The sequence below is a fragment of the Amblyomma mixtum genome, chromosome 2 (genome assembly GCF_055824585.1).
Source record: "Amblyomma mixtum isolate Tamu chromosome 2, ASM5582458v1, whole genome shotgun sequence".
Classification (NCBI taxonomy): domain Eukaryota; kingdom Metazoa; phylum Arthropoda; class Arachnida; order Ixodida; family Ixodidae; genus Amblyomma; species Amblyomma mixtum.
Window position 1 is genome coordinate 175,473,723 of NC_143013.1, and position 26,315 is coordinate 175,500,037.

At 48.2% G+C, this 26,315-nt stretch overlaps 1 protein-coding gene across 1 annotated transcript in view; it reads left to right on the forward strand.

Annotated features, from left to right (window-relative positions):
- The first annotated feature begins 395 nt into the window (after positions 1-395).
- Positions 396-26,315, forward strand: part of LOC149361708 (uncharacterized) — a 173,264-nt gene continuing 147,344 nt past the window's right edge. The window contains exons 1-5 of the mRNA XM_089567465.1: positions 396-422; positions 7,122-7,440; positions 12,174-12,335; positions 17,609-17,670; positions 21,267-21,475. Of these exons, the coding sequence (XP_089423591.1) occupies positions 396-422; positions 7,122-7,440; positions 12,174-12,335; positions 17,609-17,670; positions 21,267-21,475 (779 nt within the window). The remainder of the gene's footprint in view (positions 423-7,121; positions 7,441-12,173; positions 12,336-17,608; positions 17,671-21,266; positions 21,476-26,315) is intronic.

Below are 26,315 nucleotides of genomic sequence, written 5' to 3' on the forward strand. Positions count from 1 at the left end.
TCACTTCGGTTTTTGTTTCGGTACGTGGTAAATTTACACCCGCTCTCGCACTTAATATCAACTACCATTGTCTGTCACTTCACGGGGTTTAGCGTAACATTACATTCTCTACAATGTTACGCATTTTGTGGTTATGAGTTTAAAACTTTTCTGGTGTGTCAGAATCCTCGCAGGTAAGATTGTGAGCAGAAAGCCGAGTTTTCTAAGGAGCAGATCAACAACAAAAACAACCTTGGCCAATCCCCCATCTGGGTCTGTCACATTATAAAGTGGATGAAGAAGAAGAAGATCGAGCCCAGACGAAGCCTTTCATCGCAGTCGATTGGCGTGGGTGCCGTGAGCAGTGATTACTTGTACTTTTGCCAATACGCACCGGTCTTCTTCGGCGGCACAGGATGCACCGAGGGCCGCACTCGGATTCCGTAAGAACTGAGCTTTGCTTGCTTCATTTGCGATTTACATATAGCCTGTTCTTAGTGTGTTCCGCGTTAGGACTAGAAGCGAGAACAAGTTGCCCAGTAAGATGCTCCCATTTTGGGAATCGGATTTGGTCGCGTGGCTCAGCGGGAGGGGCCGCGAAGGTGTTCCTAGTTTTCATGAGTATTTGTTTTCAATGCTGCTTTTGAGCGCGTTAGCACTGAAACGCCCAACCTCAGATTTCTCCGGCATTTTTCTGTAGGAATCGTCTGGTAGAGAGTGAACCTGCCAAAAGTGTTGTGGCCAACCTGCCATTTTATCGCCAACTATGCAAAATAATTTATACAAAACATAATATTGCCACGTATCATTGCAGTGTTTGTTCGTTCACGCTCAAGACAGCAGGAAAGGGTCGTTATCACTTTTGTTCGTGGCGCGAGAAGCGACCAGACTAATCTCGATTGTTCGCAGCCTTGAAGGGCTGCATCTAGGTTTTTCCAGATTACCGTAGATGATCTTGACCTGTTATCTGGAAGTTTCCTTGCCGGCTTTAAATTGAGCGATGCCGCGAGCGGCGGACATTCGTAGTTCGACGATTGACGAGCACGCTTGTTGCTTACGCCGCCACTGAGTGATTCAGTTCTTTTGAGGGCACAAGTCAGCCCAAATAAAGAGCTTCGTTTGAAAGTATTTCTGGTGTCTTCCTGACCGCTGGACTGCCGTCACTACAACGTGACATCTGGTGGAGGTGCTGGGTAGCCTTTCATGTTCCGGACACCCCCTACAAGCCGTGACGCCAGCCCTCTGAGTCATCAACCGCAGGACCTGAGTCCAGTCCACCGCGCTAGCCGACGCCTGCAAGGGGACGCACCAGAGTTCGGGAATCTGCCGTACCCTACCCGGAAGCGAAAGCCAGCAGCAACGTCCACCATGAGCTTGCCCCAGATGACGACTCCAATCATTCTGCAGCAGCCCCGGGTGCCACCAACCTTCGACGCTTCGCCTGGCGCCGACCCCGAAGAATGGCTGGAGCAGTTCGACCGAGTGGCTGTTTTTAACAACTGGGACGATGCCATGAAATTTAGGTACGTCTTCTTTGCCCTGGAGGGACCAGCAAGAGTCTGGTTTGAGAATGAGGAAGCCAGCCTCGCGAATTGGGCAACCTTCAAAGAGCAGCTTCTCAAGACTTTCACAAACGTCGTGAGAAAGGAGAGAGCCCAGCAGCTGCTACAGTCTCGCATACAACACCCAAACGAGACCGTTGCAGTGTACACTGAGGAGATGAAGCGTCTCTTCCGGCGTGCCGACTCGAACATGAAGGAAGAAGAAAAGGTCAAGCTGCTTATGCGAGGAGTTAAGGAACAACTCTTTGCCGGCCTCGTACGGAACCCACCGAAAACCGTGGCGGAATTCATAGAAGAGGCCTCCACGATGGAAAAAACACTTGACGCCCGAGCCCGCCAATATGAGCGCCAGCAGCGCGTTTTTTCAGCAAACAGCCTGGACGCCGCTAACAACGATAACCTGCGGCAGGTTATACGCCAAGTAGTACGAGAAGAGCTCCGACGATTGCTGCCAAATGGAACGCAGCCGCAGGTTTCACCACTTACTGACGTAATCCGGGACGAAGTTCAACAGGCCTTGGGTGTGACGCCGACACCCACGCAGCCTCTGCAGCCCCCAGCCATGACTTACGCCGCAGCTGTGCGCCGTCCTGCACCTCGACGACGGGACCCAAGCCCCTATCGCCCACAGCCAGCTGCGTTGGACCGCCGCCCACTCGCCCCAACCCGCCCGTCCTACGAGCGACGCGCGCAGCCGAGGAAATGCGACGAGTGGAGAACTCCCGAGAAGCGCCGCCCACTATGCTTCCACTGTGGCGAAGCCGGTCACGTTCTCCGGCACTGCCCATACAGAAGACTGGGCATCCGAGGGTTCTCTTACGACGCTCCACGACCCCGACCCGGCCAGCGACCAGCCGAAATCGAGGAGTTTTTGCGTCGGGAAGAATACTCGTCGCCGAGCCGGCTATCACGTTCCCCGTCGCCATCGTCCCCGCGCTTTGTTTCTCCTAGCCGAGGCTACGCCGCGCGTGGACGCTCCCCCAGCCCCCGAAGGTTAAACTAAATAAAGCAGCCTCTGGAGGTGAGGTTGCTTCTAAGCGCAATGACAAAGATCCTCCATCGACGAGTACTCAAGACCATGCCGCCACTACGACGACAACGCCGACGACGACAACACCGACGACGACAACACCGACGACGACGACACCGACGACGACGCGGCCAGACTTGAAGCTTTTACCGCTGCCCAGTGAAGTAACGTCGCAGTACGCCCACCGCAGCCTCACTACTCGACGAAGCCGAGATCGGACACCGAAGACAACGTACAATACCAGAACGCGAACAAGTGACCTTGAAGTTACGGTCGACGGTCACGCGGTTACTGCCTTGGTGGACACGGGAGCTGACTACTCTGTCATGAGTGGCCCACTCGCTATCCGACTCAGGAAGGTAACAACAACCTGGGATGGCCCTTTGATCCGCACCGCAGGTGGCAACCTGATTACGCCGTCAGGACGCTGCACCGCAAGAGTTACTGTAAATGGGAGAACCTATGCGACAACCTTCCTGATCCTACAGCAATGCTCGAGAGATGTGATTTTGGGAATGGACTTCCTGAACGAACATCGCGCGATCATCGACCTTCGATCTAAGTCGATCAAGCTTTCCACGGAAAAAGCCATAGCTGCTGCGACGAGCGCGACTCATCACGTTGCCTTAAACGTCCTCGATGAAGCATTGAGCGTGCCGCCCCGATCAAGTGTTCTCGTCGGCATAGGTACTGGAGACATCGAAAATGCCGAAGGCGTTATCGAGGGGAACACCCAGTTACTCCTGGATCGAGGATTGGGCGTCGCGAGGGGAGTCGCCGAAATCCGAAATGGCCAAGCCCAGGTGCTGCTAACCAACTTCACGGAAGAATACCGGCATCTAAACAAAGGTACGACGATCGCTTTCCTCGACGAGCTGGCAGACATCAGAGGCGTATTTGCCCTACCCGACCAACCCGCAGAACCATCTCACCAAGGCCATCAACCCACGTTCGACATCAACCCGGCATTACCCCGAAGCAGACAAGACCAAATACGCAGTCTTCTTCAAAGGTACACCGATTGCTTCTCATCAGCATCGAATGTGCGACGAACCCGGCTTGCCAAGCACCGCATTGTCACAGACGAACACGCACGACCACTGCGACAGAGCCCCTACCGCGTATCGCCGCTAGAACGCCAAGCTATCCGCAAGCAAGTTGAGGAAATGCTTCGTGACGACGTCATACAGCCATCGAGGAGCCCCTGGGCAGCACCGGTCGTTGTAGTGAAAAAGAAAGACGGCACCCTTCGCTTTTGCGTCGATTACCGCCGCCTGAACAACATTACGAAGAAGGATGTCTACCCCCTCCCCCGCATCGACGATACACTGGACCGGCTGTGCCACGCTAAGTACTTCTCATCAATGGACCTGAAGAGCGGCTACTGGCAAATTGAAGTCGACGAAAGAGATCGCGAGAAGACTGCGTTCATCACGCCAGACGGACTCTTCGAGTTCAAGGTGATGCCATTCGGCCTCTGCTCTGCCCCAGCGACGTTCCAGCGAGTAATGGATACGGTGCTCGCAGGCTTGAAGTGGCAGATTTGCCTAGTCTACTTAGATGACGTTGTTGTCTTCTCCTCAAGCTTTGAAGACCACCTCAGAAGGCTTCGGATAGTGCTGGAAACTATCAAGTCTTCAGGCCTGACACTGAAACCAGAGAAGTGCCACTTCGCCTACGAGGAACTGCTGTTCCTTGGTCACGTCGTAAGCAAGGATGGAGTTCGCCCAGACCCCCAGAAGACGGCTGCAATCGCAGAGTTTCCACAGCCTAATGACAAGAAGGCTATACGCAGATTCCTTGGATTGTGCGCTTATTACCGACGATTCGTCAAGAACTTTTCGCGCATCGCTGAACCTTTGACTCAACTTACCAAGGCTGACGTGCCTTTTAAATGGGAAAGACCACAAGAGGAAGCTTTCAACGAGCTAAAGCGCCGCTTACAGTCCCCTCCTGTGCTCGGGCACTTTGATGAAAACGCCGAAACCGAAGTTCATACCGATGCAAGCGGGGTGGGCTTAGGAGCGGTCCTCGTTCAGAAAAATGGCAGACAGGAGAAAGTTATCGCGTACGCTAGCCGTTCACTGTCGAGAGCCGAAGCCAACTATTCGACGACAGAGAAAGAATGTCTCGCCATTATTTGGGCCACGTCCAAATTTCGCCCCTACCTATACGGACGACCATTCAAGGTTGTGAGCGATCACCATGCTCTGTGCTGGCTGGCGAATTTGAAAGATCCCTCCGGCCGCCTTGCTCGTTGGAGCCTGCGTCTTCAGGAATTCGACATAACTGTAGTCTACAAATCTGGCCGCAAGCATTCCGATGCAGACTGCTTGTCACGAGCTCCTGTCGACGCAGCACCCGAAGAGGAAGACGACGACGCTTTCTTGGGACCGGTAAGCGCCAGCAGTTTCGCGCAGCAGCAGCACTCGGATCCTGACTTGCAAAGCCTAGTTGATTATCTGAAAGGCAAGACCGCATCGCCTCCCCGAGGGTTCAAGCGGCAACTGTCGTCCTTCGTCCTTCACAATAATGTCCTCCTGAAGAAGAACTTCGCGCCGAACAGGACAGTGCATCTTCTTGTCGTGCCCAAAAATCTCAGGCAAGAAACTATGCAGGCATGCCATGATGAGCCGACTGCAGGACATCTCGGGATTGCTCGCACGTTGCACCGCATCCAGGAGAAGTACTATTGGCCACGGCTAGCTACCGACGTTTCCCATTACGTGAAAACGTGCCGTGAGTGTCAGCGACGCAAAACGCCTCCGACTAGACCAGCCGGACTCCTGAACCCCATACCACCGCCAACTAAGCCCTTTCAGCAAATAGGGATGGACCTCCTCGGCCCCTTTCCGACCTCTTCATCAGGAAACAAGTGGATCATCGTGGCCACCGACTACATGACCCGCTACGCAGAAGCAAAAGCGTTGCCTAGTGGTACCGCAACAGAAGTCGCAAAATTTTTTGTCGAACAAATTCTCCTGCGACACGGCGCCCCGGAAGTGCTCATCACAGACAGAGGAACGGCGTTTACAGCGGAGCTGACGCAAGCCATTTTAAACTACAGCCAGACAAGCCATCGGAGAACCACTGCCTATCATCCACAAACCAACGGACTCACAGAGCGTCTGAACAAGACCATCGCAGACATGCTCTCCATGTACATCGACGCCGAACACAAGACGTGGGACTCCATTCTGCCCTACGTGATCTTCGCTTATAATACTGCCGTCCAGGAGACAACCAGGTTTACCCCATTCCAGCTGGTATACGGCAGGAAGCCCACGACAACACTCGACGCAATGCTCCCGCACGTTTCCGACGAAGACAACCTCGACGTCGCCGCCTACCTTCATCGCGCCGAGGAAGCCCGAAGACTTGCGCGGCTTCGCATTCAAGACCAGCAGCACACCGACGCCCGACGCTACAATCTGCGCCGACGAGACACGCATTACAAGCCAGGTGATCGTGTTTGGATATGGACGCCAGTTCGCCGCCGTGGATTGAGTGAAAAGTTGCTGCGACGCTACTTTGGCCCGTACAAGGTTCTCCGTCGCATCGGCGACCTCGACTACGAAGTCATCCCCGACGGCACGACAGCATCTCAGCGACGCCGCACACGCCCGGAAGTCGTACATGTCGTACGCCTGAAGCCATATTATGAACGCTAAAGGACTGGAAGTTTTCATTGTCCGTGTTTATTTTCATTTTAAAGCATCGAGACGATGCTTCTTTGGAAGGGGGGTAATGCCACGTATCATTGCAGTGTTTGTTCGTTCACGCTCAAGACAGCAGGAAAGGGTCGTTATCACTTTTGTTCGTGGCGCGAGAAGCGACCAGACTAATCTCGATTGTTCGCAGCCTTGAAGGGCTGCATCTAGGTTTTTCCAGATTACCGTAGATGATCTTGACCTGTTATCTGGAAGTTTCCTTGCCGGCTTTAAATTGAGCGATGCCGCGAGCGGCGGACATTCGTAGTTCGACGATTGACGAGCACGCTTGTTGCTTACGCCGCCACTGAGTGATTCAGTTCTTTTGAGGGCACAAGTCAGCCCAAATAAAGAGCTTCGTTTGAAAGTATTTCTGGTGTCTTCCTGACCGCTGGACTGCCGTCACTACAACGTGACAATATGGTCACCAGTGGGTTTCAAAACCTTGGCGGCGGAAACATACCACCCTCGTTGGCCACTACATTAGACCACTAAATCACCGCTGTGGCCAATATTCCGCGTGTTTAACAGCCAGTCTGTCGCGCTGTGCTTTGGATGTCGTCGTAGTCATCCAATTCCATCCGTGTGCAGTGGACCAAGAGCGCACTGTTATCGCATTGCCCTCTTAAACGCAACCTCGAACCGAAACCGAAGCGAAGACCGGTTTGCGAGTGCTCTTGATTCGCATTAGCCCTAACCGCGCTAAATCGTACATCAGTTTTATATTTATCTACAAGTGCGGGTATAAGTAAAAGAAGCATGCCTTCCAGCTCATAGTGCAAACACGTCTATTTCGCAGAAATGGCAAAAAAAGGTGCGCCCGTTTTTGCTTTACTCAAGGAGCAAAATGATGTGACCATAGTGACGGCTCCCTTTGGTGTCCCGCAGCCCGGCACCGTTCGCAGCGCGAAGAGAGATGCACACGCTCCCTTCCCTAGCGGCGCTCTCGAACAGCCGGGTGCTCTCTCGGAGTACAGCCGCGGCTGCCATCCTGTCAATCAGCGTGGGCCTGCCGTTCTGGGCTTTCCCGCCTTACTACTAGAACCCCCTCGGCGTGCAACGGCGGGCTGTAGGGCATCTAGTCCGCGATCGCATTTTCTCTGCTTCGTCCTCCTCCTCTTGCTTTTCAACATGAAGCCGACGTCTTGCGCCGAAGAGGGTAAGATAACAGAGCCAAAGGTTCATCACCCGTTGTGGTCTCAACTGTAGCTTCTTTTGCAGTGATAACGGCAGTAAACATACAGTAATTCAGATGGAACCTGCAGACAGCATGGCAGAAAAACACCTTTGTAGTGTCTCCGAAATACCTCTGAGAGTACTTGGAACTTACCTGATGCTTCGAAGGAAAGAAAAATTCTGTGTTTCAGGAGAACATATGTGAATATGTCGTGAAACAAGTACAGCACTCCGAAGGAATGGCGCAATGGAATGGTTCTCTTCTTTGCACCTTTAGTGCTCATGAAGATAGAAGAGCTGGCCGAGCGCGGCGAGCAGTACGGTAGCGGTCACCGATCAGTTAAGCATCGACCATCATTGTCTCTAACTCATACCGTTTCTTTGTCTATTAAGCATTAAATGCTTTTAGCTACAGTGAAAATCACCGAGGACACGCGGTGGAACAGAGAACATAATGCTGAACTGGGGATAGAACTTTCCGTAGAACTTGAAACGAACTCCGCAAATTTGAACCCTAATGGTATGTGGCATGGTGATCGCTGAGGGAAGTTGCACGCCGCGGCCAGAATATGTTATAATGAAAGGTATAGTACCGTGTACAGGCTATTCAATACAGGCCATTGAGGAGGTACAATGGCAGCCATTACGCGTTACTGGTAGCGAGTTCATTCTCTCCCGTCGAGAGAGACTGAAAGCCGGAAACGAGTGCCACCAGTTGCTTTCGCACACTATGGGAGGAATGGCGCGCCAGGGAAACATGCGAACGGAAGAAAACACAGGAGCAAGCACCGTGTGCGTGTGTTTCCTTTCCTACGACGTCTTTCCCTGCAAGTATGTTTCTCCCAGAGCATGTCGGACCAAGTTGCCCAAACCTTTACCCTGCGCTATGACACCGGCTTTGTGGATCGCGCGGTCAAGGAGAAAAGAAAAAGGTGGTTTAGCTAGAGTTGGCCTAGCGTGGAGGACATGAAGGAAAGCAAAGACGGAGAACCGCGCCTTGAGGGTAGGCAGGACGGTCAGAGTAAAAAAAGACCGTGGTGCCGTGGCTTTCTGAGGCTTACTTGTGGTGCAGGACGGAGAGATGGAGGGGCTAGCGCAGTAGTTGACGAGGTAAAAAGGAGAATTGCTAGACATGACGGTGGAGCGTCTCTTGTAACAGCAGCCCCAGCAGCCGCATGGCATGAGGCTTGCGAACGTCTCAAGGAATGCAGAAAGTTGGGTGAGTTGGTATTACATGTTGAACTTAGCAAAGCGCAATTAACGTCTCAAGGAGTCAGCTGTGGAGTTCAGTGCCGTGTTGAGGAGATGTGAAGAGGAGACCACGATCGATGTTAGAGAAAAGTGTACGCCGTGGGGTGCTCATAGATTTGCTACGCCGTCGGAGGAGGATATCCTCCACTCTGACGGGAAAGCTGCAAGTCTGTTCATATCCGAGCTTAACATGCAACATCCCACCGCCATTGGTAGTGCCGGCTCATAAAGTGGCACAACCCCGTGTGCAAACGAGTTCGAAACAAAAGGTCTAAGCCAACTACTTAAACGTGCTCGAAAGAAAGTCCAAAGCCAAATAGGGAAACCTTCTCGAAAAGAGAGACGCGAAACAGAAAAGCTAAGCCAAATAACCTTTTGTGGATCATGTTGGCTCCTCGCTTGCATAATATCTGCAAATATGCTTATGCGAGCTATTAATTGCAGAGTAGCTGCTGAAAGAGCAAAGTGCGAAAGAGGTGCAGTTGTGGAGTGGCACGGAGTATCTTCAACCACCTGAGGATTCTTAACGAACACTGACATAGCCTTGCACACGAGCTCAATTTCACTTTCTCCTCCACTGGCCGCTGCTACCACATTCGAACCCGGGTGCTCCGGCTTAGTAGCCGAGGGCCTTAAATATTGAACCACCGCGGCTTTTGTGGCGTCCTTATACTGTGCGATGGCAGTGAACTTCACTGAACCCCAGGTGGCCAAATTATTCCGGAGCCCTCCACTAGGGAACCTTTTCTCTCTTCCGTCTTTCATTACCTTCTCCTACGATTCCTCCACTGCGTTGTTCAGGTGTCCACCGAGATGTCAAACAGTTACTGTGTCCATCTTTTTCTAAAAAGCAAATACTTTATGTTGCCGACTGTACCTACACGTGGGGCGGGAATCTTCAGCTTATAAGCAAGCCACGCTCTAAATGCATCCCACATACGAAACGACCAGACCTGAGTGCCCAGAAAATCCAGCTCTTTCGTTGCAAAGGCGACACGATAGGTCGCTGTGAATTCACACCACCTTTCTTGGGGGTAAGAAGGCCGCGATACGTGTGACTGCCGTGATTGCTTGAATAGCTTCTGGCGCAGCTGGAAAAGGGATGAAGCTACGGCGCATGACTGTCGCGGAACCTTGCTCTAAAGCAACACTGCTAAAGCAACGCTGCTTCGAACGGAACACGCGATCGGAAGATGCCGCCGTGCACCTCGCAAGCCTTTCGAGTTATCTACTCGCGTTTGTGGAGGCGTTGTAAATAGATATAAGGCGCGATGGCAGTACGGCTTGCAGTCGGTAGTCACTTGAACTGTACTTTTGAAGGAAGCGGATAAATGAATGGTAAAAAGTCCCGGAGACATTATTAAAACAGGCAGTGTTCGCGGTAGCTCTCGCTGATATTCTTGATCTATGCAGGAGGGCGAGCAACTCAATATTCTTTTTTTTTGCGTTCATGTTTGGTTAAAACGTCCACATTTGCATTTCTGTGTCAGTCGGCTTGAGCGGAGTGGACTTGCGTAAATATTTTTTTTTTGTAGCGAGAGCTACATTACCCGCAGTCTCGAGGTTTCGCTGTGGGCCTTCGTAGCCACTTATGCGCATGCGCGAAGAGCCGAGTAACGTCACAGGCGGGCAGCTGGTGCGCCACACGCCGCGCAGCTCGCCTCCGACCGAGAGGAGCCACCGAGTGACGTCACAACTGCCGACGCCGCTCGCCTCCGACCAAGAGAGAGACTGCGCATGCGCGACACACAGCTGGCACGCCATGCTCTACTGCGCATGCACGGCAAGGGGAGGGTTGCGGTGTATAAATGACGGTGTGCGGGCGTGAAAAGAACACACTGTCGTGGCGGCCAAGGAGAGAGAAGCCCACGCTTTGAGGCGTAGAAGACGGGAGAAACTCAAGTCGTCGGACCATGACGATAAGGAAAAGAACTAGAAACAAACAGGGATATACCGTACCTGTCGCTACGTATATCCTGGCACAGCTGAGCTGCGCCACTGCCAATTTTTTCTAAAAGCTTTTATCCATCATATAGTGTTCGGCCACAGGCCAGGTGACAGTTTTTTTAGGCCCTGAACCAGCAGAGTAGGCAAGCTGAGGTAAAAGAAGGGTATTAGCTTTAACAGAGCAAAGCGCGTAGAGGACATTAAACATGTACATATGAATCAGCAGCCCATTCCTAGCGGCTAGCCCGATGGCGGGCAAACAAAGAGAAACCGAAGCAAGATGATTGCAATGAAACACACAAACTGATGAGGACATTAAGCGCACAGCGAAGCGCGAGGCTGTCAGACGTCCTCAGCAGAACGTATTCGCGCTAGGAGTATACAAGGGTATGAAATAGTCTGTAGTGCTGGTACGTGCCTGTAAGCTATCGTTGTCGCTGTCGGAAGAGCAGATAAAAGGTCTTTCGTTTTTCTGTTCACGAATTGGATTGTGCACGACTGCGCACACTTGTGCGCGTTTGCAAGACGAAAGGTGGAGCAAGATTGGTGCTTTGCAGTGCCAAACTTTCCTCGGCTGACCGTTGGCTTTGCGTGCTCTAACCGGTTCGCTCTGCAAAGCTAATAAAATTGGTCGTTAACACTTGTAAGACTCTACCGACCCCAAGAGTACGGAGCAGGTGTCGCCCTCAACAGAAAGGTGTGAAAGTAGACAGCTCTGTACAGGGCCGCTCAGTACGAAAGGGAACACAAGAGCGCGCGGCCACCGCGCTTCGCGAAGTGCTGCCGCCAATAGGCGGCAAGAATCGGCTGCAAGGGGGCATCCAAAGAGACCACGGCCAGCTGCTTCCGGGCGTGCCCCTAGCTCTGGCCACTCTCGCCGGCTCCCGGCGGCAGCGCTTCGCAAAGCGCAGTGGCCGCGCGCTCGTCTGTTCCCTTTCGTACTGCCGCCGCGGTGGCCCAGTGGTTATGGTGCTTGGCTGCTGACCCGAAAGACGCGGGTTCGATCCCGGCCGCGGCGGTTGAATTTCTTTGGAGGAGAAATTCGAGGCCCGTGTACTGTGCGATGTCAGTGCACGTTAAAGAACCGCAGGTGGTCTACATTTCCGGAGCCCTCCACTACGGCGTCTCTGATAGCCTTAGTCGCTTTGGGACGTTAAACCCCATAAACCAACCAACCAACCCTTTTGTACTGAGCGGTCCTGTACATCATAAGTAGTGCCATCAATAATTTTACAAGATGGTGCAGTGTCGTGAAATATGTGTTAATTCTGACTTCAAGAAGTATGCCGTTCGCTAATTACATAGAAAACGGACTTTCAGTGACGTGTCCACTTACGTGCGAAATCGCGGGTTGCGCCATCATGGGGCAGCGAATGAAAAACAGCGAACCCTCTGGAGGGAAATACAGAAGCTATAGATTTGGTTGCTATTCTCTACGGCTGATGACACAACAGAATCTGGCGGCCTTCGAGGCGCTCATGTTTCTTTGCTATGCATGTTCTTCACTGCGTCGTTCAGCCTGCCGCAGACCGGTGGATTCTATCAAGTACGAGCCAGGCGTCTCCAATGGCTACACCTTCCAACCACCCATCAAGAAAAGTGACGGAGTGCTCGGATTTCTGTACGTGGCCATAGAAGCCGTCGGCAGGTTCCTCATCCCGGTTCCCAAAATAGCAAGCGGTCAGTAAGCCCTGCTGATTAATTGATTGGCTGCAATTGAAAAGCGCTGACATAGTTACCAGAGAACTCGGCATCCGTACCAATGCGTTAATTGTTTGTTTTTTAATGTATGAATGTGTATAGAATTCATTCTCGTATCTCCTCGACTACTGCCTTTTTTCCCCTCACCAACCCGTTTCTTTCCAGCAACCTTCGTAGAGGTGGCCAATTTGAATGCGTTAGTTTCTGCTTGCGTTTACTCCGCTTGCCCTTGCTCGCAAGAAAGTGCTACAGTCGCGTGCATTTTAAGATGTTAGTGCACGTTAAAGAAGCCCGGGTGTTCAAAATTATCCCCCGCCCTCCTCTGAGGCATCCCTAACAATAGCCTGAGTTTCTTAGTAACTTTGAAGCCCATCATAATGAATTAAGTTAACCTTCTTCACAAATAGACAGCAGCACAACGACCGCTACTGGCAGGGGGCTAGCTGTTGTCGGTCGCAGTGGCGCATTGTTTAAGGCGAGCCTATTTGTAAATTTGTTCACGCAACATTGAAATAGATTTCTCGTGAAAAGAAAATCAGTTCTAGTTTTGTGCCGTCAGTAACCAGTCCTCCTACAACGCTGAGACACGCAATGAACGGGTTAGATGACGCCGCCTAGCTCAAAAAAAAAAATCTCCTTTGAACTACAAGAACGGCTAGGCCAACTGATAATGCAAGCACTACTTTGTTGGGTTAGGAGCGGACGCTGCACGCCGGTGCGGGGACGGCACTTGACTGGGCACGGAATACTCGGTTGAGAAAATGTAGGGTTTCAATGCACAGACTTCGTGATTCAATGATCAACATATTGTCAAGCACAGCCATGGCTCCGGTTTTGTCCGCTAGCCCCGATCTTCCCTGGTGCATCCAAACAAAACCAGTTTTTACGCCACTATTCTCCTCCGTCATAATCATAATTCCATCGCGTGGCTTAAACAAACATTTTACCGGACATAAGCGTCAAACCGGGATGAACAGACAGGAAGCAATGAGAGACAGGAAGAGGGCAGAGTGAGTTAGGGATCGAACACGGGTTAACGACCTCCTAGTCCAAATTCTTGTTACCATAAATCAGGTAACAAGAATTCACCCCTTAACTACCGTCCCATATCTTTGACAAGTATTCCATGTAAAGTATTGGAGCACATATTATACACAGGTATCGCGAAATTCCTGGAGTCAAATTCATTTTTTACAGACATGCAGCACGGTTTTCGTAAGCGACTGTCTTGCGAAACTCAGCATCATTTACGCATAAACTTAATCTCATCCTTGATCGCCGCTCAACAGCTGACTGCGTCTTCCTCGACTTCGCAAAAGCCTTCGAAAAGGTATGCCACAAATTACTACTTTTTAAGCTAAGCAAACTAAACCTTGATCCGAGGCTTTTTTCCTGGCTCGAATATTTCCTTTGCAACCGCACTCAGTTCGTAACTGCTAACAATGCCACCTCTCCATCAACCCCCGTCCATTCTGGAGTGCCACAGGGATCCGTCTTAGGCCCTCTTTTATTTCTTATTTACATTAATGACCTACCTTCTTGCGTAACCTCTAACATACACTTATTCGCTGATGACTGCGTAATTTTTCGCGAAATTAACGACACTAACGACGTATGCGCTCTACAGAATGATCTATCTGCTATATCTTCATGGTACAACTTATGGTTAATGCAACTTAATTCTTCTAAATGCAAAGTTTTACGTCTCTCCCGCACATCATCTACTACAGGTGCATATTGTCTAAATAATACCATACTGGAGGCCGTCACGTCATATCGCTACCTCGGAGTTCATATATCTTCCACTCTAAATTGGTCGCTCCATATTAACGTCATAATTAACAACGCTAACAGCATGCTAGGCTACCTACGCCGGAATTTCTCCAATTCCCCTACCTCCCTAAAACTCATGTTATATAAAACCCTTGTCCGTAGTAAACTAGAATACGCATCTGCAATTTGGGACCCCAGTTACGCAAATTCGATTAATGCACTCGAGCTTGTACAAAATAACGCCTCCCGTTTCATCCTACTTAACTTCAATCGTACTGCAAGTGTCACCTCCATGAAAAATACGCTCAACCTCCCACCCTTAGCCTCCCGTCGAAAATTTTCACGGTTATGTTTATTTCATAAAATTTTTTACAACTGTCCCAATCTACGCGATGAATTGATATCTCCTCCGTCTTTCATCTCTCCACGGCTAGATCACGTTCACAAGGTCGGTATAACGTCGCACGAAACAAAAGCTTGTTCTCAGTCGTTCATTCCCCGTACATCAGCAGATTGGAACCACCTTCCCGGATCGACAGCCTGCATTCAAGACACCCTGCGCTTCCGTAACAATTTAGCTAACATTGTATACTAAGGCTCACAACAAATGTACTTATCATTCTCCATTTCCTTTGTTTACTTTAGTTTCCTTTGTTTGTTCTCTTACCTTGCACTTACATATTATGCTTACTTCTTTTACTGAATTGTATAACCAGGAACATGACGCTTGTTTGTTGAATTTTTGTTTTTGTTCACTTTCTGTAATTTGTAACCACTCCCCTCTGAAATGCCTTTGGCCCTGAGGGTATCAATAATAAATAAATAAATAAATAAATAAATAAATAATAAATAAGAGGATGAATGGGGCTTTAGCAGGGCATGTAATGCGAAGGCAAGATAACCGATGGCCCTTAAGTATAACAGAGTGGATTCCACGTGAAGGCAAGCGTAGCAGGGGGCGGCAGAAGGTTAGGTGTGCGGAATCGGTTAAGAAGCGTGTGGGCATAGGCCACAGATGGCCACAGGGTGGCCGCAGGTGACAGAGGACAGGGTTAGTTGGAGAGACATGGGAGAGGCATTTGTCCTGCAGTGGGCGCAGTCTGGCTGACGATGATGAGCTGTTTAAGATTCACCAGCCGCCTTCGAATACCGAGCAGGTAATAAAAAATAGCTAATGGGAGGCGATGAGAGTCTGCTGAACTCCCATTAAGATGAAGTGTTAACATCCTGGCACTCTCCTTACCGGCGTATTTCTGAACCGCAGCGCCGCACGTTGCCATCCTGTCGCAGTGATGCTAATCGTTTTTACTCTCCACTCTACGTCATCATGGAAGCAGAAAATAATTTATTTATTTATTTATTTATTTATTTATTTATTTATTTATTTATTTATTTATTTATTTATTTATTTATTTATTTATTTATTTATTTATTTATTTATTTATTTATTTATTTATTTATTTATTTATTTATTTATTTATTTATTTATTTATTTATTTATTACCAATACCTCAAATGCCTCAGGAATGGGGTATTACATGAGGGATGGGCTGAATGTGTCACTAATGAGAGATTGGCTGGCAGCCTTGAAGTGCAGTGGATCGGAGTGGTGCACCGAGTCGATTGGCAGGCTGTTCCAGTCTCGAGCAGTTTGCACGAAGAATGAGCGAAGATGAGCTGTAGTCTGCGCTGGGGGAGGGTAGACTGCTTTTGGTTGGTTGGTACGGCTTGATAAGCGATGAGCTGGCAAGATAGCTGAAACATCAAGTTGGCTGTGATAAAATTTATGAAAGAGGCAGAGCCTAAAGATGCAGCGTCTGGACTCGAGATTAGTATGATTAGCCTCAGATTTAAGTGCAGTGACGTTGGTGTGATACGACTAGTCCAAAAAAATAAATCTAGCTGCGCGGTTCTGAACTGATTCGAGGGTGTTCGAAAGGTTAGATTGATGAGGGTCCCAGACTGAGCATGCGTACTCCAACTTCGGCCGGACAAATGTGAGGTATGTTAATGTTTTAATTGAAGCAGAAGTGAGTCGCAAGTTCCTACGGAGGAAGCCAAGAGTGTGATTGGCTTCGTTTGTTATGTTTGTTATGTGCGCTGACAAATTAAGTGTGTTAGAAAATGTGATGCCGATATATTTATACGATTGAACAGATGCTATTTCAGATGCACTTATTTCATACTTGAAGGGTTGATAGTTTTGGCGCCGATGGAAAGAAAGCAATGACGTTTTATTAGTGTTTAAGGACATTAACCAAGTGTTGCATCAGGCTTCAACACTTTTAAGGTCGTCTTGAAGTAAGCGAGAGTCAGAGGTGTTATGGATGGGGTGGTAGATTACACAGTCGTCTGCAAACAGGCGGATATGAGAAGTGATATTATTAGGCAGGTCGTTAATATAGATTAGAAAAAGCAAAGGCTGCATCATCGTGTCGCGTAATTTGGAGGCGCACAACCACAGCGACGGCGCGAGGTGGGCCCCCGTTTCTCCACTGTCGTGACGTCATCGTGTCACTCCACAGTGCCTTGGGGGACACCGGAAAGGACCGGGGAGCAAGATGACGAAAGTTTATTAGCATACACAAATTGTTTCCGGTTAGTGAGAAAATTGCGTATCCAATCTAATAATACAAGGGGGTTAACGTGTAAGCTTGAAAGTTTAAGTAGAAGTCTTTGATGGGGAACCTTGTCGAATGCCTTTTCAAAATCCAAAAAGAGAGCGTCCACCGGAATGTTTAAATCGAGATTAGAGCTTACGTCGTTAATGAATAAAGCTAGTTGAGTGTCGCATGATAGCCCTTTGCGAAACCCATGCTGATTAGGATGAAAAAAAGTGACAGATATCAGGAATTTTACTGCGAGAGTAAAGCACGTGCTCCATTAGTTTTGAACAAACGCTAGTTAGTGAAATGGGACAATAACTAGAACATAAAGATGGATGACCTTTTTTCGGGACTGGAACAACCTTGCCTACTTTCCAGTCTTCCGGAACCACTCCGGATGACAAGGGTGCCGTTCAGCAGAGAACACTGAGTAGTTCGCGTGTCGATAAAATCGGTATTCGTCCGGAAGGTTGCGACGTCGCGAGTGGAGCTGGGCAATTCTAAAGTTATTCAAGCGTTAGCTAACCTGGATCTATAACGTTTCAACAAGATTCAGCAGATAACATGTAATAGTTGTAATACATGTAATGTAATGTAACTAAAAAACTGCGCTGTGAAGGATATTTGGGTAATTAGATGCGAATTCAACCTGTGACCCTTCGATCCTCTAGGTCATCGGGGAGGTTCGTTCGACTTTCCAAAGGAAGGCAATTGATGTCTTGCCGGACAGTGTCCGTGTCTGTGAACTGACATAATACACAGAGGTCACTTGAGCCCTTAACGCGCGGCTTAGGTGCCCGCCGAATTTTTGTCTACCTTCACAGCATGAAGAGAGCTGAGCCGATTTTATGCTTTTCTTTCTTCTCTGAGCAGCTGCCCTGAGCGAGCAGGCCATACGCAAGCCAATGAGATACCTGAAGCAGAACGTACCGGGTGTGAGTATATCTTTTTTGCCCCACCGATTCGTCAGTGCTACCGGCCCGCCTCTCTCAGATCAAAATGTCGCCGCTGCTGATCCGAAATACGCGGGTTCGAGCCCGGCCGCTGCGCTCACAATTCAATGGAGACGAAATGGAAGAGACCCATGTGCCGTGTGATGTCAGTGCACGTTAAAGAACCCCAGGGGGTCGAAATTAGCCGGAGCCCTCCAGTACGGCGTCCCTCATAGCCTGAGTGGATTTGAGGCGTTTAAACCTATAAACCACCACATTCATTAGCTATGTGCAAAATAAAAGCTTTTGATTGATTGGTTGGATGACTGAGAGGATTAGTGAACTATCTCACTGTTTCTATTATGCTTTGCCTTGTAAATACCGCAGCCGAGATGCTTAACCCATTAGCGCTCAGTGTACTTTTAAAAGTACAGTTAAATTCTTTATGATTTCAACATAAAATTTTGAATTTTTCGTTTCAAGTAGGCCATGCTTTTGTCACCAGGGGACCAGCCGACGCCCCTTAACAAAGAAGGCGTGTTTTCTCGTCTCAGTATGTCATTTGTCCAGGGTGAAACTTCAGGATGTTTGTTTCCTAAGAACTGCACCGATAGTCGCTGGGTTTTTTCTCGCGGCCCCGTTGAGCTACATATTATGCTAGTTTCAAGTATAGAGCAGCAGAAAAGACGAAAGTAAGCAATGGATGCTTTGAATGTCCCGAACCTTTCGCTTTTTTTCGCTATGACGAGTCATATGCTGCTCTACTTTATATAGTACGCTGGGTCTTCCATGTGCATATTGGCGCCCGTCTATTCCACGCCATAGATCTTGCGGTTCCCTGCAATTTTTCGGAAAAAACACTGTCTTCTCAGCGAGGTCTCAGATGCTTCTGTACTTGTCGCTAGCTATTTTGAATATGATGATGGTGTGATTTTAATCGGTTATAATAAAGTTTTGGCTATCAGAACTGGGTGTTCCGCAGATCAGACATTGTTATTCATTTCACACTTACTGTGGAGAGTCTTTGAGTTCGGAAAAGCAACTTTTGGAAGCAAGTGTTGTGCGGTCGTTGCCTGCGGTGATTTCAACGCTTAGTGCCCATTTCGTCTTTTTAACAATTTTTTTTACCAGTCAATACATTCTTATAATGCTCTGCCGGGGGGAATTTCGGGCTATAGAAGCATTTCGTCAAGACGGGTTTAGGAACTGTCCACTCGGCCCAGAGAAAGCAACGAAACATAAGCACCCAGGAAAAAATTGGTTGTAGATACAATAGTGTAGGTTAAGCGCTTTTATTGAAGTCTAAGGAGAACAGTGCAGTCACTATGGCCTGCAACTATAACAACATTGAGCCTACATGTTTTGTAAAGCTGTGGTTGCCTATAGAGTGCACGAAAAACAGGACTTTTGTAGGCTAGAACTCTTTTCCTTTTACAACAGTTGTGCGACAGGTGTCGACCTTTTGGATGAAGCCGTCAATTGCTACCACATCGGCATGAGAAAAAAAAGGGAGGGGGGGGGGGTGGCTGTTGACTCGAAAGCTTTATTTTGCAATTTTGAACGCCTGAAAGGTTTGCCAAAATGCTATAGATGAGCCTGCTGTCTATTTTTGCTTTGGTAAGAACGTTACTCGTCATTACCTACGCCTTGACATGCAGCAACCAGCGGTTCGCAGACACTCTGGCTCAGTCGTGTCTGATGGTTCTTTGAGAAGGAGAAAGCTTTCCGCGCAAATTAGAATAACTGTGGTGCCAGTATAGCCCGAAAATATTCATGAGGGCCTGCAAGAAGTGTTATATCACCTTGAGTAAAAATCACGGACACGTTAACAAAATTCACGCCACCAAGTAGGAGCGGAGCGAAGTAGCCACATGTGCTATCGGGAGGACCCAGCGTACTATAAAAAGTACACCTGTGTAACTTCGGAACGAATGAAGCAAGCATAACAAAATTTCGTTAACCTGCTTTTCTCTATAAACACGCATTATGTGCTAAAAATGAATAAAATCCCACCGCTAGATTTTTCTTGGTCCCTAATGGGTTAACGCGCGGCAGGGATTATGTCTGACAGCCTCCATGATACTGCCGGATATGTTGAAGTGCAGATTGACGGGGGCACCACACAACGCTATCTTGGGACACAGCACACAGCTCTATAGCGCAGTGCGCGGTCCCGGTTTTAATTTCTCCTTAACCCGCGTTATAACATCGTCGTCAGTACGTGCAACTAAACAGGCCCAAGATTATGCTCAGGTGAGCCTTTTTCAATTTCCTGTCGCTGCTGAAACAATGGTCAGTGGAGGAATATTTCAAAGCATTGCAAAAAGCTAAAATTTTTAATTAGTTCCCAAATTTTGTACTGCTTAAGGATATCACAACGACAGTTATATTGCAGCACCCTGAAGTGGCTCGCTACGACTGTGGCTTTCAGATACTGAGCTCCGTGTCGAGTGATGGGATCGCCACAGCGATGGTTGCATTTAAATGACTGCATGCGGGGGCGCCCGTGGGAAGGCGGATGATTTTAAGGAGCCTAATGCACCGAGAATTAATTCTCTGATCCTCCACTTCCGCACCCCTCGTTGTTCGTGCGGAGCTTGGAGATTTCAAACTGCACATGACATACCACACGTACATAATGCCCAAGAGAGTGTCCGCGAGGTTACGGCCTTAAAGTTACCTCGATCGTTCTTGTTCCCATACAAAAACATGCTATAGCCGGCTATAGGGTACCGGACCAAATTGTTGTAGCTTCAGTCGTATATGCTATTCTGTGGACACCTGAAAAAGTTGTACGTTTCCGAAACTATGGCTTTTGAGGCACTTACTTTTTACAGCTGGCAATAAGCACTACTTTTGGCTTGTATAGACTATCATAAAAACCCATAGACGGACATCGTTTGTCATGTTCTTCTACAGACACCATTAGACCATTTTTGTAAGGGTTGTTCCCACTGTGCTTTTATCGTGCAGGGTACTTGAATTTCTTAAACTTAGGTGTCCGCTGCATGAAATACATGGCCCTTACGGCCATGTCCTTGAGTGTACGGCAAGCATAATTACTGATCAGTGGATGCAGCAGTAAGTGTTTGGCTACTAGAGAAGACGTGGGCAGCCATTAGCTTGGCGAAAGTTGTAATTGGTACATTAAGTTAAGATGCTTCTATGCGCAGATTTTTGGGTGAGCATTTGGCTTAAATCGAAAGTGCATTGCCTGGATTAAACTTTGTTCCACTGAGCAAAGTGTCGTCTTTAGCCTGCAAGCCACAAGCTGTTTTTTTTTTGTTTTAGCCGCGTAGAGTACTTTCTTTGCGGAAACGATGTTCGCTTCTCCAACGTAGCAGTGACCTTGGTCGCCATCCTTCGCGTTCGCCTCCAGTGGGATGAAGTTGTCAGCCACATGGGAGTGAGCGTTCATGAGAATGTCCCGTGTGACATTCTCTAGCATAGAATTTGCGAACACGTATGTGGATGTGTGCACGGCGATAAATGCGGGAGCGATTAAATGCGCGGCATTTCCAGCGATGTGTCCCATGAATCTTTCCGAGGGTGTGGCTGTGCAACGCCATACTGACGCCGCGATGTGCCACTATTGGCAGGCGATGCGCGAGTACCCTGGCCTGGTTGCCGCCCTGTCGCTGGGTCTCGCCATTGCCATCGTGTTCCCTGTGGTTGGCTGCTGCCTGCTGACTTGTCGTTGTTGTTGCGGTGCCTGCGGCGGAGCCAGCAACGTGGAAGAGGGCGACAATGATCGCTGCTGGCGCTGCGTCTGCTTCCTCACCCTCGGGGCGTGCTGCGTCTTCATGATGTGAGTACGCTGCAAGAACGCTGCTCACTGCCACCCTGTTTCGCGCTTACGCGTGCACTCCAGACAACCTTAGAGCGTTTGGGGTTAGCGGTCTCGGTCTCAGAGGAGGTGCCCACGATTCAGCGTGGGAAGCTCAGCCAAAGACCAGCTACCAAGTGACAAGGGGGTTGGTAGTTTGGTGCCCAGCTTTCGCCGGTCGCAACCTAGAGAATGGGTCGGAGCTAAAGGTTCGCAAACAAAACAATCTTTGTAATAAGGGAGTAATTACTCGTTGACATCCACCCGAACGCAGCCACACGGCTACAAAAGAAACCTGTACAACTTCCTCAGAAACTCAGCAGTTAAACAAAAATTCGCCCTGGTCCGTGTTTCGAACCCGGGACCACCGCTACACCGGAGCAGTCACCCTACCAATTGAGTTAACCGGGACGGCAAGCTGGTGGTAGGGCGATAGCGAATTGATCAATAATTCGAAGTAGGAACAGTGGTGGTCAAATGGTTAGGGGAATCCCCCAAGGTGGAGTAGATTTTGTAATAAGAGAGCAATTACTCATTGACAAAAACAATCTTAATGAAGCGAAAAGTCTGCACGGAGGATTTCACAATAACTCGTAAGAGCACATACAAAGTGGCTTACAACACAATGCAACTCGCGCAAAGTAATAGTCGACCGAGATTATAACACAACAAAAGCCTTGCACCTAAAGTGCATTAATACAAGCGAGACGCAAATAACCGGAACACACCTTGTTCAGCGAGCACTGCAACAGTCCGAGTATCTCCACATCCTCTACGATTAAGATTATTGCTACGATAGCTGCCACCCTCGCATTAATACTAAAACCTCCACTATTTTGCCAGCTATATCGTAATGGATGAGGAATAACACACCTAGTCCTCGTCTTTTCGCTAGTCCGCGGTAGCACAGTATGTGCCCGTCCACTGTATCCGCCTCATCTGTCCTCCTAACCTCACTAAGCCCTATGACAACCCATTTCATAACCACTAGTTCCTACAAGACTGGATAATGTTCTAGAATTAAATGTTGCCGGTTCCAGTTTCCATGGGTGCCTGTCCGGGGCCAGGGATTCTTAGCACTCCACTGCGTCACAGGTCTGACCGCCACATTGGTCAGTTCCTCCGCAGCAGCTCGGGACTTAGGGCCGAGGATTAATTGGTTTCTTCATAGAAGGTACTACATCAGAATGACCAAATCTTGTTCTGGCGAGGGATTGCGGTATCGGTTCTGGTCACCGAGAACATTCCGCAATGCAGGACTGGTTATGCAGTTCCATGGACACAGGGACATTTTTTTTTTAAACCCGGCGGAATTTCACGGCACCGGGATTCAATCCTGGCCCTCTTGCACGCGAGGCGGATTTTCTATCTCTACGCCATCCCTGCAGAATTCACCAGTACAATTTAAAGACAGGTGAAGCAATGCGCACAGCAACACGGCGAACATGTCTACGGTCTGTCCCAAGCTGAGCTTGGCAAGATATTCCTGACAGCTTCTTTTCGCTTGTCCTTGTGCGGCTTTTCCTTTCTTCTCTCAGCGCTCCTACTTCGCTGTGGCCACTCTGTGGCGTTTCCTGCGGATTCGCGGGGCTTTTTAATTGAACGCCGCACCTTTCTTGCAAACAGGTTTTTTTCCGTGGAGCGTTCATCCGTCGTATTTTTCAATACTTCCTTTTTAGGTGTCTCCTTTACTGCTTCTTTGTTTGAGCAAGCATGCTCGCGCTTTCTTCGCCACTTCGTTTTCCCGTGGCGATCACTGCGACATTCCGACTTGCAGGAATCAGATTCCTCTTCGAGCTGGCCCTTAGCGAAAAAGAGGATGTGCTTAAAATGAATTTCAAACATATTGTATTAATTTCATATTTATTTATCATTTTTTGTCCCTATGCTTAAACTGCAATACGAATACTTGCGAAGTGTGCTACGAATATTATATTGAATGTTCTTTAAAATACGTGAAAAGTACATTTTTTCCCGCTTAGCATATTTATAATGCATTAAAGATATACTAAAAATACCCATTAGAAATACACTAAAAATATACATTTAATACAATAAAAATACTTTTGATTAAAAGAGGTGGATTTTACAGAATGATTCGGCTCAATGCTTCAACTTAATTACAAATTGTATAAGAGCAATTATCATCAACCAAAATGTGCATGAGATTATAAGGTCACGTGACGGCATGGGAACGGCAAAGATACCTACTACACAGCAAATCATTACAGAAGTGCCGCAGCAAGCATCAAATGCTTCGACAAACGCCATACTTGGCTTGCCCTATATATACCCACCGAAAGTGACGCACTATCTTGCCCGGTGAGGCGTTTATTTGCGCAAAGGCTGTGGGCCGAAAAATTATCTGAGAAGTGCCCTACTGGTCGCGTTCGAATCGGAAGGCGATCTAGAATACAATTGCTAGTCGAAACTTGCGTCAGAATTAGGTCAGGAGTCGAACTGTCAACCAACAGATACACAGGAGTCTATGGGAGCCGGTAGGCCTCGCCGGTCGTGGTCCTTTTCGCTTGCATATTCGGGCCCGGAAAAACCCAAGGCGCCTTTGCCGGTATCATGCTATCATGTTCTCCGCACGTTGTGTAAATAAGTGGTGATTACCTTCCTGCAAGAAGTTACATAAACGAAAGGAGTTCAGAACAGAAAAGGCTTGGGCAGGTTGGTTATTCATTGCAACATACGAAGGGGTACCCAAAAGAAACCGGAATAAATTTTTTGGTCGGCAAAGCTTCTGTCGTACCGCGTTTTGCCACTAGGAGCGCATAGAACGAACATTCCAGAGTCAGTAAGCCGAGTGCCGTCGTTGAAGGAGGTCAGACTAGTTTAGGCAGAGTTTTAGAGTGACGACTGTTTTGTGTGAATGTCGTTTTTGCAATGGCTGATTTTCGTGAACAGCGTGCGCCGGTGAAGTTCTGATTTTTGCTCGGGAAAAGTTGAATGGAAACTCTTGAAATATTAAGAAAGACGTACAAGGACGATGCTATGGGGACAACTAAAGTGTTCCTGTATCGAATCCTGAATCAAAGCAACAATCATGCCAATGGAAAACTTCAAATTCACCTCGCCTCAAGAAAGCTCGTCAGGTGAAACCGAACCTCAAAACAATGCTGATTTGTTTTTTCGACGTGAGGTGAGTCGTCCATTGAGAATTTGTTCCGCAGGGTCAGACAGTTAGCCAGGCTTTCTACTTGAATGTTTTGAAAAGATTTGGCAACAGTGTGCGGTGGAAGCGGCCAGATTTGTGGCGGTCGGGTGACTGGTTTTTCCATCATGGCAATGCCCCTGCTCCCACAGCCCTGTCTCTACGACAATTTTGGACCAAAAATGGCATGACCCCTATTCCTCAACCCTCATACTCTCCCGACCTTGCCCCGTGCTACTTTCTTTGTTTCCTAGAATGAAAAAATATTTGAATGGAAAGCGTTTCGCTGATGTTGCTGAAGTGAAGAAAAAAACGACGGAGGCACTGTAAAGCATCACAAAAGATGAATTTAAACAATGTTTTGAAAAATGGAATGAAAGATTCGACAAGCGTATCATTGCAAGTGGGGAATACTTTGAAGGAGATTGAAGGTCTGTGCTTAAAATGTGAACAAATAAGTTCAATCAAAAATAAGTCCGGTTTCTTTTGGGTACCCCCTCGTAGTAATCATAGCGCGGGAACAACGCAGGCGTTCTCGTCCGGTCTCGTCTTTGTCCTGCGTTGTTCCCGCGCTATGATTGCGGTGTTGCAACGAAAGGACGACAGGAAAGGGAGAGTTTTCACTGTTCCCTGAAACGTCATTTCGAGCTCTAGATTGTTCCACGGTAGCGGGAAGTGTGATGCAAATATGTTTACGCGGACTGCCCATTTGTTCAAATCGAAGTATACTTGGACGGATTAATTGCGTGTTTACGAAAGTACACTTTAAAAACATTGCCAACACCGAAATCCGATTCCCCTAAACTCGATTTCGAGCATTAGGTTGTTGAAATGCAGCTCGAAGTGTGCTGCAAATATGCTAAGGTGGACTGCCAACTTGCTAGAATTTAAGTATTCTTTGGACGAATTAATTGCGTATTTACGGAAGTACACTTCAAATACGTTGACAACACGCAAATGCCTTTTCCCGAAACGCGATTTTGAGCACTCGACTGTTGAACGGTGGCTTGAAGTGTGCTGCAAATACTTTTAAAAGAACTGCCCGTCTCTTAGAATTGAAGTATACTTCGGATGAATTAATTTCATATTTACGAAAGTACACTTTTAATACACTGACAAGATGCTAAAACTGTATACATATACGTTTAAAAGGACTGCCGGTTTATGGAATTGAAGTATACTTTGGATGAATTAATTTCATATTTCCGAAAGTACAGTTTTAATACACTGACAAGATGCTAAAACTGCATACATGTTTTTTGACGTATTTGAAAAGTGCTCGAAGTATGCTTTAGGTGAGGTATTTTTGACATATTCTAAAAATATATCTCGAATACCAAGCATGAAATTTTAGGAACTTATTCTTACATATTTTTAGTGTATTCATGAATACAAAATATGTTTAAAATACAATTTAAATAGCCTACCGTATATTCCAAACGTATTAGTTTTTGCTAAGGGGACGACTTCTTTCTGGAGCCTTCAGCAACATTGCTTCCTTTGCCTTGTCTAGGATGAGGTCGTAAATGGGCCACTCCATGCACAGTGCAGTCGATTTTCCGCTGTTGTACGCAACTTGCGCATGTACTTTAGCTTCCGTAAAGAGCTAGGTATAGAAACAAAACATGATTCGTGCACCGGGCACGGCGAATGTCCGACGAC